The sequence below is a fragment of the Fulmarus glacialis genome, unplaced genomic scaffold (assembly GCF_000690835.1).
Source record: "Fulmarus glacialis isolate BGI_N327 unplaced genomic scaffold, ASM69083v1 scaffold24429, whole genome shotgun sequence".
Taxonomy (NCBI): Eukaryota; Metazoa; Chordata; class Aves; order Procellariiformes; family Procellariidae; genus Fulmarus; species Fulmarus glacialis.
In genome coordinates, this window is record NW_009232942.1 from 561 (window position 1) to 13,804 (window position 13,244).

The 13,244-nt window shown below is 47.7% G+C and overlaps 1 protein-coding gene across 1 annotated transcript; it reads left to right on the forward strand.

The window, feature by feature from the left end:
* Positions 1 to 888: 888 nt before the first annotated feature.
* Positions 889 to 5,535, forward strand: LOC104082140 (quinone oxidoreductase-like protein 2; the record flags this gene model as incomplete). The annotated part of the gene is given in 8 exon segments (XM_009585152.1): positions 889 to 993; positions 2,236 to 2,301; positions 4,225 to 4,310; positions 4,312 to 4,403; positions 4,572 to 4,647; positions 4,649 to 4,793; positions 5,468 to 5,504; positions 5,507 to 5,535. Coding segments are annotated over 8 exon segments (636 nt in total), but the record flags the coding sequence as incomplete, so codon positions are not given.
* Between the last annotated feature and the right edge of the window lie 7,709 nt (positions 5,536 to 13,244).

A 13,244-nucleotide genomic window follows, 5' to 3' on the forward strand; every position in this document is an offset into this window, starting at 1 on the left:
CCGATACATCTCCAGGCTCTTTACAGAGGAGAAGAGGGTCTTTGCCCCCATTTTACTAGTGTGGACACTGGACTTACACAAGTGACTTGTGCAAGATCTCCAGGCAGAGAAGCAGCAGAGTTGGAAGATGTCCTAAGTCCCATCCCAGTGAAGTTGCCCAAGAACGGGACATGCAAACAGACAAAGGTTACGCGCAGGTTGCAAAAGGTAGAGAAGATAGCGGGAAAGAGGAAGGTTAAATTTAAGATGCTGCAAGGCAACGTGATGTTCAGATGTCACCCCCCCTTCCACGTGTCACTTCCAGTATCTGCCAGCCCATCCCAGCATACACTCCACCATGGTGGTGGCATGTTCAGTACATATTTGCCATGTCCTTGAAAGAGCAGAGATCTGCAAAAATGTTTGGGTTTTGGGCTTCCCCCCCCCCCAATTGTTTGCACTGGGGAAAGGGGATGACAAGCTTAAAATCCACAGGGCCTTGTGTACCTGCACCAAGGAGATAAAATTCACAGAAGTCTCCTGTAATGATCAACATACGCTGAAAGAATAAACATCCCAAATTGAAGCATAGCACAAAACTGTCCCAGCACAATAGCTGCTCCTCAATGCATGCTGTTCATTTTCCACCAGGTCCCATGGGACAACATCCCAGGGGAGAATCCACACAGCCACAGCAAAACCGGTTGCTGTCCCCAGTTTTGTCTGGTTGAGACTGTGACCCTGTGCTTTAGAGAGCACCAGCGTCTTTTGAGAGATGGGACAGCACGGTGGTTAGCATGACAACTGGAGAGATCAGGATTTGGTTATTCAGACTTTGCTGTATCTCTAAAACTTGTCTGCTGCTGTGGGATGGGAGGGAGTTCATGTGTGTCCCCTTCGCTCTCGCAGGTCCCAGCGGGTGTCCATTACTGCGGGTTAAATTTTGCTGGTACCTTGGCCTGCCGGGGATTGTATCAGGAAAACCATGTTCTTCCCTTTACTCCTGGTGAGAAGGTGACTGATCTGTGCAGAAAGTGTAGAGTGACTAACGAACTAAAGCGTTAAATTCTCATTGGGCTAAGAGCAGAGGAGCAGCCCTGGGAAACGAAGGCCACTGCGAGTAAAGCAGAGGCTCACTCAAGGCATCTTCTTGGAGCCAACAAGACCACCACGTTTTAACATTCTCTGAAAATACTCTCTGAAAAAAATGTTTCGCATTTTCAAGGTAGCGTGCAAAGAGCACTCATGCTAGTGTGGGGAGAGCTACTGTAAATATTAAGCTTGCCTGAAAGCTAAGAAAAGCAAAGCATAGAGAGGTTTTGCGCAGGGCTGTGTCCTTCTGTCCTGAGCCTAGAGCTCCTCAGCACTGCAATAATTGACATAAGCATGAGACAGCCTAGCATCGTGGGTAGGGGTGCCAGCCTGTCCCTGGGCAGACATGCCACCCTGGCACCCTTCAGCCTGGCGTGGACACAGGGAGTGTTCCCCTGCTGAAGGCATATCCTCACCCCTTGCAAAAAAAACCCAAACCCCTCTGGCCCTCAGCCCCTGTGTCTTTCAAGATCCAGGTGATGCTTATGTGGTCCTCCTTGTAGCAAGCCCTTCAGGCTGAGCCATCTCCTTTGGCTTTGCCCATCCAGGAGCCTTGTGTCTTGTGCCTTGATCACACTTCTGAAGTCCAAGGGTGTGAAAATGTCCCCTTTCCTCTGCAAAAATATATCGGTATTCCCAAGTAAAAGAAATCCCTACCTAGTTAAGCAAGCGGTTGCTGTCTGCTGGGCTGATGCTGCCATCTTCAGCCCACCTGATGCTTTGCTGCCGAAAGCTTCCCCAGCCCTTGGCCCAGAGACCTGCCCATGTGCGAGGTAAAAGAGATGAGAAAAATGCAGGAATGTAGGAATTTAGGAATGGCCTCGTGGTCCCTCATCGGTCACTGTGGGTGGAGATCCAGATGCATGCCACCGGGGTTGTCTTCTTCAAGCCTTTGCGTCGTGGTTGTGGATGCGAGTGAGAGGTGCTGCGCTCTGCCGGATGAAGGAGAAGGCATAGGCTCTGCGTGAGGAATCACATTCAAGAGATGAAGGGGGTAAATATGTGCAGTTAATGCAATTGCTAAGTGGACTGTTATTAGACACAGCTTGAGCTGTTCACGGTTCTTCCTGAAAACGCAGGAAAATCAAATGCTTAATTCAGAGAGAACAGCAGGACTGCGCGATTTCTCTCCTGACACCCATCCAGTAAGAGTTTTTTTGGCAGGGACACAGTGTAATTGGTGTGACTGGCACTCAAGCTATGGCAGCAGAGTGGGTTGTTGATCAGAAGGTAAGGATACAGAGCAAAATTTTGTTTTCCAAAATCAGAGAACACTTTTGCATCTTTGTTCAGGGCTTTAGTTCTGCCAGAGCCGCCGCCTCGCAAGCCTTCAATTGCTTTTTTCCTTTCCCCTGGCACCACTGTCAGAGTGAGATGCTTGGGGGGAGTTTTTCCCAAACGGCAGGCTGTAAAAAGTTGTAAAAACACTGTTAAAACAAACCTTTTCACACACCGATCCCCCACGATTCCTCGCCATGGGTTCAGTCCAGCAGAGCTTCAGCCCCTCCTTGGGATTGTGTTGCAGGTCTTTGTACGCAGATGTTGTAGCAGATCCCTGAAGGTGTCATACAAGGATGCGGTGGCATTGCTGACCACCTATGGCACAACCTCCCTGGTTCTTGACCATAGGGCATGGCTTCAGCCAGGGTAAGTGGCAGCAGAAGCAGCTCAGAGGGCAACACCTGAAGCATAACCCCAAACCTGGGCATTTCAGCTGTCAAAAATGTTGTGGCATCTTGTCTCTTTTGCACACATCTGTATAAGTTGGGGCAGATCATTTTGAGTTTATGCCTTGATTTTCCCTCCCTCTAAGAGTGGAGGAAGCGTGCAGATCCCATGGAAGTAAGGATTGCAGAGCATCCAGAGGGGATGCAGCCAGTGAGAGATGTGGTCAGCAGCCCCGACCTGTTGAATTTCAACAGTATTAAATTGCCAGGGCCTGCAGGAAAGGCAGCTTGTATAAACTAAACCCACAGATACCGTGGGAGCTTTAAAACTGTTCAATGTGAACTTTCTACAAAAGAATTTGATGTTCCTGGTGAGCCCGTTCAGCACTGAGAGGCTCTATAAACCACGGGTCATGTGCAGTGGTGAATTAATTCTCCATTCCCCTCACTGGGAAGTGTCCCAAGCAGGCAACGTTGCATAGCTGTCTCACCGAAGAGGAGCGTGCGGTCCACGTGCGTCTCTCCTGATGGGGCTCCAGGGCAGCAGCTCTGTTTTGGAGGAGCAGGGTCGAACCGCCCGTTCAGCACTGAGAGGCTCTATAAACCACGGGTCATGTGCAGTGGTGAATTAATTCTCCATTCCCCTCACTGGGAAGTGTCCCAAGCAGGCAACGTTGCATAGCTGTCTCACCGAAGAGGAGCGTGCGGTCCACGTGCGTCTCTCCTGATGGGGCTCCAGGGCAGCAGCTCTGTTTTGGAGGAGCAGGGTCGAACCGGTGATGTCTGTAACTCACTGGTTTTTCAGTAGCAGCTGAAACGCTGAGTTCTCCGCTCCTCTGAAACACGGAAACATCGCTAGACAAAGCCGTAGAGATTAAGCAACTTCCTGACGTTCACAGAGAGAGACAACAGCAGAGGTGGGGACAGCCTGCAGAAATCATGTCTACACCTTGGTTCATGCAATCCTCCTCCCCCTGCCCCGCAGCAGAGGCAATTACATGGTCTGTCTGAATGGTACAGGAATGACATTTCCCCTACAGCCTGGAGTTAACGTACTTCTGCTTGTAAAGTCATCCAGCAGACGTAGATCCTTGCTTAGCAGATCATTTCACTTTGCAACATCAAAGCTTTGTGCTGGGGGGCAGAGCCAGCGCCTTGGGTTCAGCTGAGCCCAGGGAGGGGGACAGACCTCCTTTACACGGAGGTACCCCTCAAATGGCTGCGGTACCCAGCACATCCCTGACTGCAGGGGGGATTCTTGTGGCCTTGAAACATATTGTCCCCTTCAGGAATAAATGACATGTTTCTGCTGTGCCATATACATATACGCATTTTAAATATATACAAAGAAAGAGTTGGGTCTCTGGCTCCAACTTCTTATTTGCTATAAATAAAATAAAGAAACATACCTCCAGCCTGAGATGCTCTGTGCTTCTCCGAGCAGAGCAGCTTTTGCACTGGGTGGTGGGTTTTCCTTTGGTCTCAGGTGATAGTGGCAGCTGGAAGTGACCTCAAATACGCGCTGGCTCTGAAGAGCAGCATGAACCACAGCACGAACTGCAGCCGGAGCAGGCAGAGAGGAAATGAAGATGCTCAAAAGCAGCAGAGCAGTCAACATGGCCATCGAGGCCATCGGTGGGGACCTCTTCAAGGCAGCTCTGCAAAGTTGCACTGAAATAAAAGCCCTGCCTTGCTCTAGCTTATGACAAACCCATGCAAGCACAGGTGATGCTGTTGGCCTGTTTGAAGGTTTTGCTTTGGGGGAAGGTTAAGCAAATGCGTGGGGCTCTGTTTGCAGAGATGCAGCCAAGGGGAGGCTACTTTAGGGTCCAGATACAGCCGAGGAAAAAGGCTGTATTTTTACCAGAGGAAAAATCCCCCCGATTCCCACCAACCTGCTGCTTCTGAAGAGTGTCTGCCACAGGAGAGTGCTGGAGTCAGTACCAGGAAGATGATTTCCCCATTTTTTTTCCCTCTACTATCTCCTCCATTCCCCAGTATTGCCAGGAAGGAAATATCCATCCCCATGTTGGAGCAGCCTTCAAACTGGAAGAGGTAAGCACAGAGCAGATTCCTCAGGATTATTTTAGCAAAGCTTTTTTTTGTAGGTAGAAACAGGTTTTTGTGTGCAGTTAGGCTCCTGGCACAGAAGCCTCCAGAATCCTGCTTCTCTAAGAAACAAAAACATTAAATCAAGAAATCCCATTTTCCCCTCACCCTTTTTAATTTGGGTTTGAGCCAGGGAGCCGTTAACTCCTGGTTCAGTACTGCAAGGCCAGAATTGCAACATGCTCAATAGGAAAAGTCATATAAAACCACTCACTCCCATACCAAAGAGTTTGTGATCTTAAAGAAGAATAATATGCTGGGATAATATTTTAAAAGTGGATTAGATTTAGATGTGCCTTCATTTGCCTTTTTCCCCCTGAGCACCTCTGAAGGTGTTCAAAACACTTTTTTTTCCCTCATTTGATGGTATTTTAATCCTTAAATAATGGCTCAGCTCCCCAGAAATATTTATGTAGCCACCATCCAGCACACTCAGGGATGTAAGTTAGAGGAGCTGGTCTGATCCTGAGTTATTTCAAACCCAGCAGTAGATCCCAGGGGTGGAAAGCCCAGGCTCAGATGCAGACCTCTCCCATGCATCCTCGTTCTGCCCCTTCCTTCCCTGCAAAGCCTTGCCCTGATGGCCATCACCGCAGATACCCGGGGCTTTGTGTTTGCAGGTAAAAGAAGCCTTCAACCACATACTCCAGCGCAAGTCCTAGGAAAGGTCATCATCTCCATGAAGTAAATGTGCTGTTTCCCCAGGACAGAGGAGGAAACTCTCCAAGCTCCCACCCCAACCGTGGACAAGCCAAATGAGTCAGGGACACAACTTCGTTACGGTGGCTTAAGAAGTTGCTGCATGTCAGCTGAACAGGGGTACCTGTTGATGGCTGTGTGCTTTTAGCCTGTCCCCTTTCTTGGCTCAACCACCAGCTGGAAAGGCTCCTGCCAAGGCTCATGAATGTCCTGTATCACCACAGCTGCAGGAACAGTCATTTTGACCAGGTTTGCCTGGCCTCCCAAAATCTTGAAGAAGTTTACACAGCGCTCAAAATCTGACCCAACAACATTTCTCAGTGGCAGAGTGACATATATAGCCCAGATGTAAGCTGACTTCTTACACAGCTTGTCCAACCCCATCAGTAGGCTATGGGCCATTTTTCCCTTATTGCCAACAGCCTCATACCCTGTGTTGGCTGTGGTTATTGGTTATGGGAGCAGAGGAAAGTAGCTCACTTCCAGCTTCTTTTTACCTAGTTTGAGCTGTACAAAGAGCAACTGAGGCTAACTGGGGTTCCACCGACCCCCGTTTGGAAGCCACTGCCATAGGTCGTCAGAGCCCTGCCCCGCCAAGCATCCGATAAGCAGCTTGACAGAAAGGTCTGATCTGAAACGAGGACCAAAATGAGAAAGACATAGGTGGAGGCGAAAAGGTTTGCAGGTATGTTTTGACCAGGGAATGAAGTCACTGGCCCACCCCGCCTCCAGCAGTGACCAGCAAGGAAGGGAGACTGCTCTCCTGCCTTCCCTCCCCCTTGCCCACCCACATTCTCGGTCATTTCTGCCTGGGGAGGAGGAATGGGCTCTTGACCCTGTATCAGTCCAGCTTGGTCCCAGGAGGGGCAATTACAGATACCATTACCTTCATAAGCATCGCTGCAAACAAAAGGAACCTGAAACTCTGGTAACAAGCTAGCTATACTCTTCGAAGCTTAATGAGAGAGACTTAAACTACAATGGACTGTGTAGTCCAACCAATAGTCAAACCATTTCATCCGACAATACTTAAATTGGTCTGTGCTGTGCCCTGCTGTTCCAGCATCGCATAGATTCCAGCTGCACGAGCTGCTTCAGCACTGCCTTGATCACAAAGTGCTTCCTCTGCTGCAATAACCCTCCTGGCTTTCTTAGCATGCCTTTATTACGGCAGCCCCTCCAGTCCTGCTTTGCAGTGCCTTAGACCCTGGAGGAAGTTATTTAACTCTCATCCATCCTTTAAGAGCTTTGCAAATTCATCACATTATGCACAGCTTCTCATTGCAGAAGAAAAGAAGTGGGTTTTTAGCTTATTTCACTGGTAATAGCAGAAAATGGTCTACTGCGGCAAAGAATTTATCCAAATAAGCTGTGAGCTGTAGCTGTACTGTAGATAACATCCAGCTCATTTTAGCGTCCTGGAAGCTCTCTACAAGTATCCACAATTGGAGCATCATTGTGCTTTAGGTAAATGCACTGCTTAAAGACGGTGGTCAGCAAAGATCACTGAACAGTGGTTTCATTTCATATGTTTAAGCTGTCCCCTAAATTATTGGCAACACCTAAAGTTAGTAGTCTGATGATAGTAAAGTAGTTCGGCTGATGGTGGAAGAGCAGGACCCTTACCCTGTTGCACCCACTGAGCTTCCAGCAGTGTTTAAGGACTTTAAGTCATACGTTACACCTAGATTACTGCATTTATTAGCCTTCAATCATCATCCTTCCATCAGCTTCCTTTGTTGAAATAATATCTTTAGTGTCTTCAGGTCACACCACAAGGAGTTCCACAATTTAGTTATACAGTATGGATACAGAAAACCTAAACAAACTGATAGATTCTCAGTCTATCTGAGAGTATTTTTTATATTATTTCTATTATAATAAACCCCAAAGAAACAAGTCCCTCACTAAGTGCTGCTTACCTCTTTTTGCCACATCTTTTCTTGATCTTCCTTCTCCTAGGTAGAAGGGTCTTCAGGCCTTCAGAGACCCACCCCAGCTTTATCTTGCCTTACAGCTTTATCTCTTCAATGGTATAGAAGCCTTTCAAGGACTTCTGCTTTTTGCTCAGAAGTAGTTATTTTATACAAAGTAATAAGTATCTTTTTTATTTTAGGACTGTGGAACACGTTTCAGGTTTTGATCTCTGCTTCTCAACCTGATGCCTATCTTCAACAACTGTTTTACTCTAGCTCTTCCTGCTTCATTAGCCAGCCCTATAGCAGAAACCCACCTTTTCCCACTTTACCTCTCCAAAGCCCCTGCTGGGCCTCTCAGTGCCTTAATAAGCTTTAGTGGCCCTGACTGGCCTCACCTGAGCATCCCCACCCACAGGCCTGGGGTCCTATATAAGCTCAGCCTGCGGGCTTTACTTCTTCTCTAAGCTGTGTTGTAGGAACACCAACTCTGGCTCAGCATAGCCAGACTGGCCTTAGACCCTGCTGCTTCTGGACCCAGCCAAGTGTGTTTGACCTAGGTACTTTCTCTAGACCTGATTCTGACCTGTGGACAGACTTGCCAGCTGGACTTTAGACCCACCTCACCCCTATGGAGATGTCTGGTCCTGGGGGCTTTCAACACTCTTCCCTTTAGGTCCCCCAGCTCCTCCTCCTCCAAAGGTAAAACCTCCTTTGCTACTTGCTTTTATATCCTAGTGTTAGCAGTTGATTGTTTGTTGTTCTTGTTGAAGATCTTCTGTCTTCCAGGTGATTCCTTTGAGACATCTTTCCTGGAGCAGCACTGTTTGGTTGTCCCAGTGTCTTCCCTTTGCAGCAGGAGCTGTGGTAGTGCTGGGCTTTCCCTTGCTTTGGCTCTGTGGGGCCTGCTGTGCCTCTGCACCCGCATCTGGGTGGTGGGAGGCACCCTTGGGACTCATGTCCCTGTGACCTGCAGCCTAGTCCTGGCACCCCACACTGAAGCTCCCAGGTGCTGTGAGAAGGTTGTACATCCCACCCAGACTTCATTCAGCTGAGCCTATGGATGTCAATAAGCTGGGCAGATGTGATGGTGGGTATCTGCTGCTGCTTGCTGAGTTATTTGTTATTGCTGCCTTCTGAATAGGCGCTTGTCAGCCTCATGCTGGGGTAGCTGAGCAATTTGGGAAAGGAGGATGCTGTTGGCCAGGGTGGATCACAACCCTGCTAGGTAGAGTTAAGTGAGGGAGAAAAATTACGACTACCCACAGGGTGTTGCCTTTCTCAGAAACTGTGAAGGATTTCTTCAGCTCTTGAAAATGTCTAGAGTTTTAGTACTTACAATCAGCAAAAATTGGAGTGGAATATCAATGGAGCACAGCTTTCAAAAACTCATTTTCTTTTTCCTTTCAAGCTGACAATAGGATTTTAAGAAAAACTTTTAATAATGGATACACTTTTGAATAATGGATGCTTCACAGCCCAAGTCCCTCGACTTTTCTCTCTGTGCCTGAATGAGAAGCCTTTTAATTGCACAACATGTGGAGAGGAGGTACGAAATGCTTTGTGTCTTGTGCTGCTGATTAACTGATGCGTACGCTCCCATTAAACATTCAGAGATGGGTAAGTGTATCCCAGCCCGAAGCTGTGTGTTACGCATGTTGGGTTTTTATCAGCTAAGGATCTGGCAAGAGATGTTTTGTGTTTTTCTGTCTCTGTCATGGCTGCTTGTAATTGTCCTCTTTTTTTTTTGCGGGTTGGATCTTTTCTGCTTCTAGGGCGTTGTTCCACGTGAAGAGCTTGCACCTTATTCACACTCTGGGCTCACGTGATGTGGTGCGAGGTCACCTTGCGAAGTGAAGAAGCCCCCTGAGCTTAGACCAGGGAACAAACTTTGAAATAGGGTTTTCCAAAATAGCAGTGCTTATTGCAAGGGTTTTGCTGAGAGATGGTTGTATGGGGTGAAAGCCTTGCCCTAGTATCTCTGCTGGGCTGTGCCATGGTGTGATGGTGAATCTGCAACACATGGAATGGTTTGAGTGCCCTGTGAATTAGCAGTGTGGGATGTGGGGAGAGGAATTAGCAAGCACAGTGGTGGTGCGGGTCTTCCCTGCTCTTATTCTAGCATGCTGCTGTCTGTCCCTGGTGCTGGTTCTTCTCCAAGTTAATTCAGCTCTCATGGAAGTTTAACTCTGCTACAGAAGGGAAAAGGCAAGTCACTGTGCCCCTGAAAAATGTAAAGCGTGGGTTTGGGGTTAATGGGGTTTTTGTGCTCTTTGTCCTCAGTTTCCCCAGTCCCTGGTGAGGTGCCCAGCACTTTGAACCCAGATGGGCTCAGCTGAGCAAAATCTTGCTGTGTTAATAGTTCTCTAACTTCTGTCTGCACAAAAAGCCCTTAAAACAAGAAGCTGTGATCCCATCAGCTCCCCAGTTTTCTTTCCAAGCACAAATCCAGCCCAGGGACTGAGCCTCAATGAATAAATGTTGCTGGAGCCCAGCTCCGTCCTGCTCCCAGCCCTCTGTATCCCGGCTGTGGGGGACTGGAGGCTCAGCTTATATAGAGAAATCCTGTGAGTCTGAAGCAGTTTTAACTCTTGCCATTAGACCATAAAAGTACCTATGGAGGCAGCTTGCTGGGGTGGCACAGAGGGTCCTCTGGGCTCCCTTGTGTCAGACTTTTCTCTTTCATTTAGGGGTTTTTGGTAATCCTTGCCCTGGCACACGATGGGAGGCTGCCGGCCAAATTTCTGGCTTTAAACAGTGGTTGTTCTCTCTCAATTTTGCAGCTCCTTGCCTTAGAGGACAACTGCAATTTAGTTTTATTTCGCAAAATTTGACATGACTTGAGACTGTGATTTACTGGCCTTGAAGGATATGGTATATGTAACCGTGGAGGGCATAAGTGGCTTGTCATGGTAGAGGAATCATAAATTGAGATGAAAAAAAATGAGGGTAACATTACTGTCCAACTTTACAAGGTAACACTAAGAACAGGGCACAGCGAAGCCATCTGTAACTGTCAAGGGTCTTTATTGCCCCTGATTGTGTGTAATAAAGCTCCTGAACAAGACCTGTGGTCTCAAATACAAAGGCAACCAATGTTCAAGTGCCTGAAAAGACACAAGATGGCAATCTTTTCAAAAGAATGCCCTGGCATATCTCGGGGCTAAAGATTTCCAAGCTATCAGCTTTCCTTGCTCTGGCATTTGCTGGAGACCCTGGGAAAGAGGCTGGGTCCAGGTGGACCATGGAGGTCTACTCCTTCCTCTGTGGCTACCAGTAAAGGAGTCTGAAGGTATTTGGGGTGAGGTGGAGATCTCTGAGGGCATTAGCACAAGCAGGGCTGGTAGCCCTGTCTGTGTGGTCTGATCCAGATGTGAGCTCAGCATCCCTCCCCTGCTCATTCATGGCACCTATGCCATGAGGTGCAGCAGTGGTAGCTGGTGATGTTTCTTCTGGGGCTTGTTTTGGTATCTGCATCCCCCTCTTTGCCTTCTGTCCCCTCCATATTTTCCAACAGACACAGATCCAGAGGGACATTTCAGCTATTTCAGACAAGGAAGCATAAGCTCCTCTTGTTGTTTTTTTTTTTTTGCTTAATGCCACAAGAATAGCTTCAGAATTCATCTCACTTAAAAATTAATTTTCCCTGGTTGAGCAGGGGTGGCGAGGGGCGGGTGGAGGAATTACCTCTGCTTGGTTTTCATTGTTTGCCCAGTGAGTATTTCCAGGCCTCTTGGTTTTATATGTTAATTTTCAGCTTAGAGGTTGTAAAGCATTGTAATGTGGCAAGGCGACAGGAGCGGTGTGACAGTTTCCAGGCTGCTCGTGCTTGTTTTATCTGCAAATGGTTGAATTTGCAATGTGTAATGATCTCTGTAAGGCAGTTAGCGGTGAGATAAACATCAATTTTATGGCTGGGAAAACATAAGGGGTGTTGCACAGAAAAACGGGAGGACCTGAATACTGAAAGCTCTCTGACCTCCTCAACGCAGTTGGGTTTAGCTCTTGTGTCATCGTTGGCCCTTGTGCATCCCAATCCCTTCCCGTGGTGGGTCAAGCTGGGCGAGATGCCGTGGCAGAGCCTGTCATGATGGGATGCAGGAGCTGCGCAGCCTTTCCTTTAGGGGAGGGGGATGCAAATAGTATTCACAGCCAAGAGTTAAGAGGTTTTGCTGAAGTAGGAACAAAGTAAGGCGAAGACTTCAAAGTTTTTTGGGGCTTGCATTGTAGTAGGAGCTCATGCAGGAGGCTGGAGTTACCTTTCTGTTGCAGGCGGACTGAGGACTTGTACAGCACTTTGCACAGATGTGTTTTGATTTCCACAACTAATAGCTTTTTGCAGGTCTGCTTCTTCATTGGATATGATGCGGGGTGTAAAATGCTTTTTTTTACTTGCTGTGTGCTGAATGCCTTTGGAATGCAATTAATATTCTTGCCTAGGTCTCAAAAAATTAATAGGCATGTCTGGATCCTGCTAAACACGACTGTGTATGTGTGTGGGGAGGGGGTGGTGGTGGGAGGGATGTCTCAGTCCCTCGAAGCTGGAAACAAGCTAATGTGGGGAAGAAAGATGCAAAACCAGTGGTGAAAACTTAAGCAGACAAACTGGCAATGGGGGAATGTTGTGCAGTGGATCAAATCCACATGATGGTGCTAATGCAGTGGCTGCAGGTGGGAGCAGATGTATCTCAGCTGCTTTGGGAGCCACCACCACCTTCCCACTGGGATGTCACTGGCCTGGGAAGGCCCCAAATGCCACCCCCAGCTGGAGCAGGGGATCTTACCACTTCTTCCCTGTAAGTGGGGGTGGAATGATGAAGCTAATTAGTTAATTAGCTGCTGTTGAGGCTGATTGAGGATGAGGGCTCTCCCCATGCTGGTGCAGGTGCTCAGCCTGCCTGGGAACCTGAGCTCCTGGGTTTCCTGGGTGGTTTTAATGTTCTTGGTCTGTGTGGGACATGTAATATGCTGTCAAATGTCTCAAATGCTGGCAGTGTGTTCAGGGCTGGTGTTTTCAGTCTAAAGAATATTTAAGATGAGTTTTCACGTTTTATGTAGCTCATTGACTACTTGCATTTCTGCCATGCAGATGTGATGAGAGACGAGCTGGTTTCAATTTTTTCTCTTGGCTGTAGCCAGCCCTTTCAAACTCCCCTGTTCTGTGACATGATGCTTAAGACATCTCCACAAATAAAGTGTGTATATATATGTATCTCTCTCACGTTTCTAGGGGACTAAAGCTCAGAGATGAACAAAGCTTCCTATTGATGCCATTTAAAAAAAAAAATCTAATCTCAGAACCAATTAGAAACAACATAAATCACCTAAAAATAGCTTCAGGTACTGAAGCCACCTGGATTTGTCCTCTTAGGTTTACAAAGATTTCTGATGAGGCTTTGCTAATTATCCTCACCAAATGGGTTTGGTGGAAGGGAGACTGGCCCCAGTGTCTGGGGCTGGCTGCGAGCGGAGCCCCAATGCAACATGCAAACACCCGGAGGGTATGAAGAAAAATGTTTTCCACCTAATCTTGTTACTGTGACAACAGCAGTGAAACCTTTTAAAGCAGAAAAATACGATTTTTTTAAAGCGATAGTGGTGTCCCTTCAGCTCTGCCTGACAAATGCGATCTGCAGCGTGCGCTGCCTGCTTTGCAATAGTCCTGTAAGCTCGATGGCAGTCCTATGGCACAGAGCTTGAATCTCCAAGAAAGCTATGAATCTTTTTAAAATAGAAATTTCTTGGCTAGAAGTGATGCAGTTAAAGGGTTACCCTTTTCTTT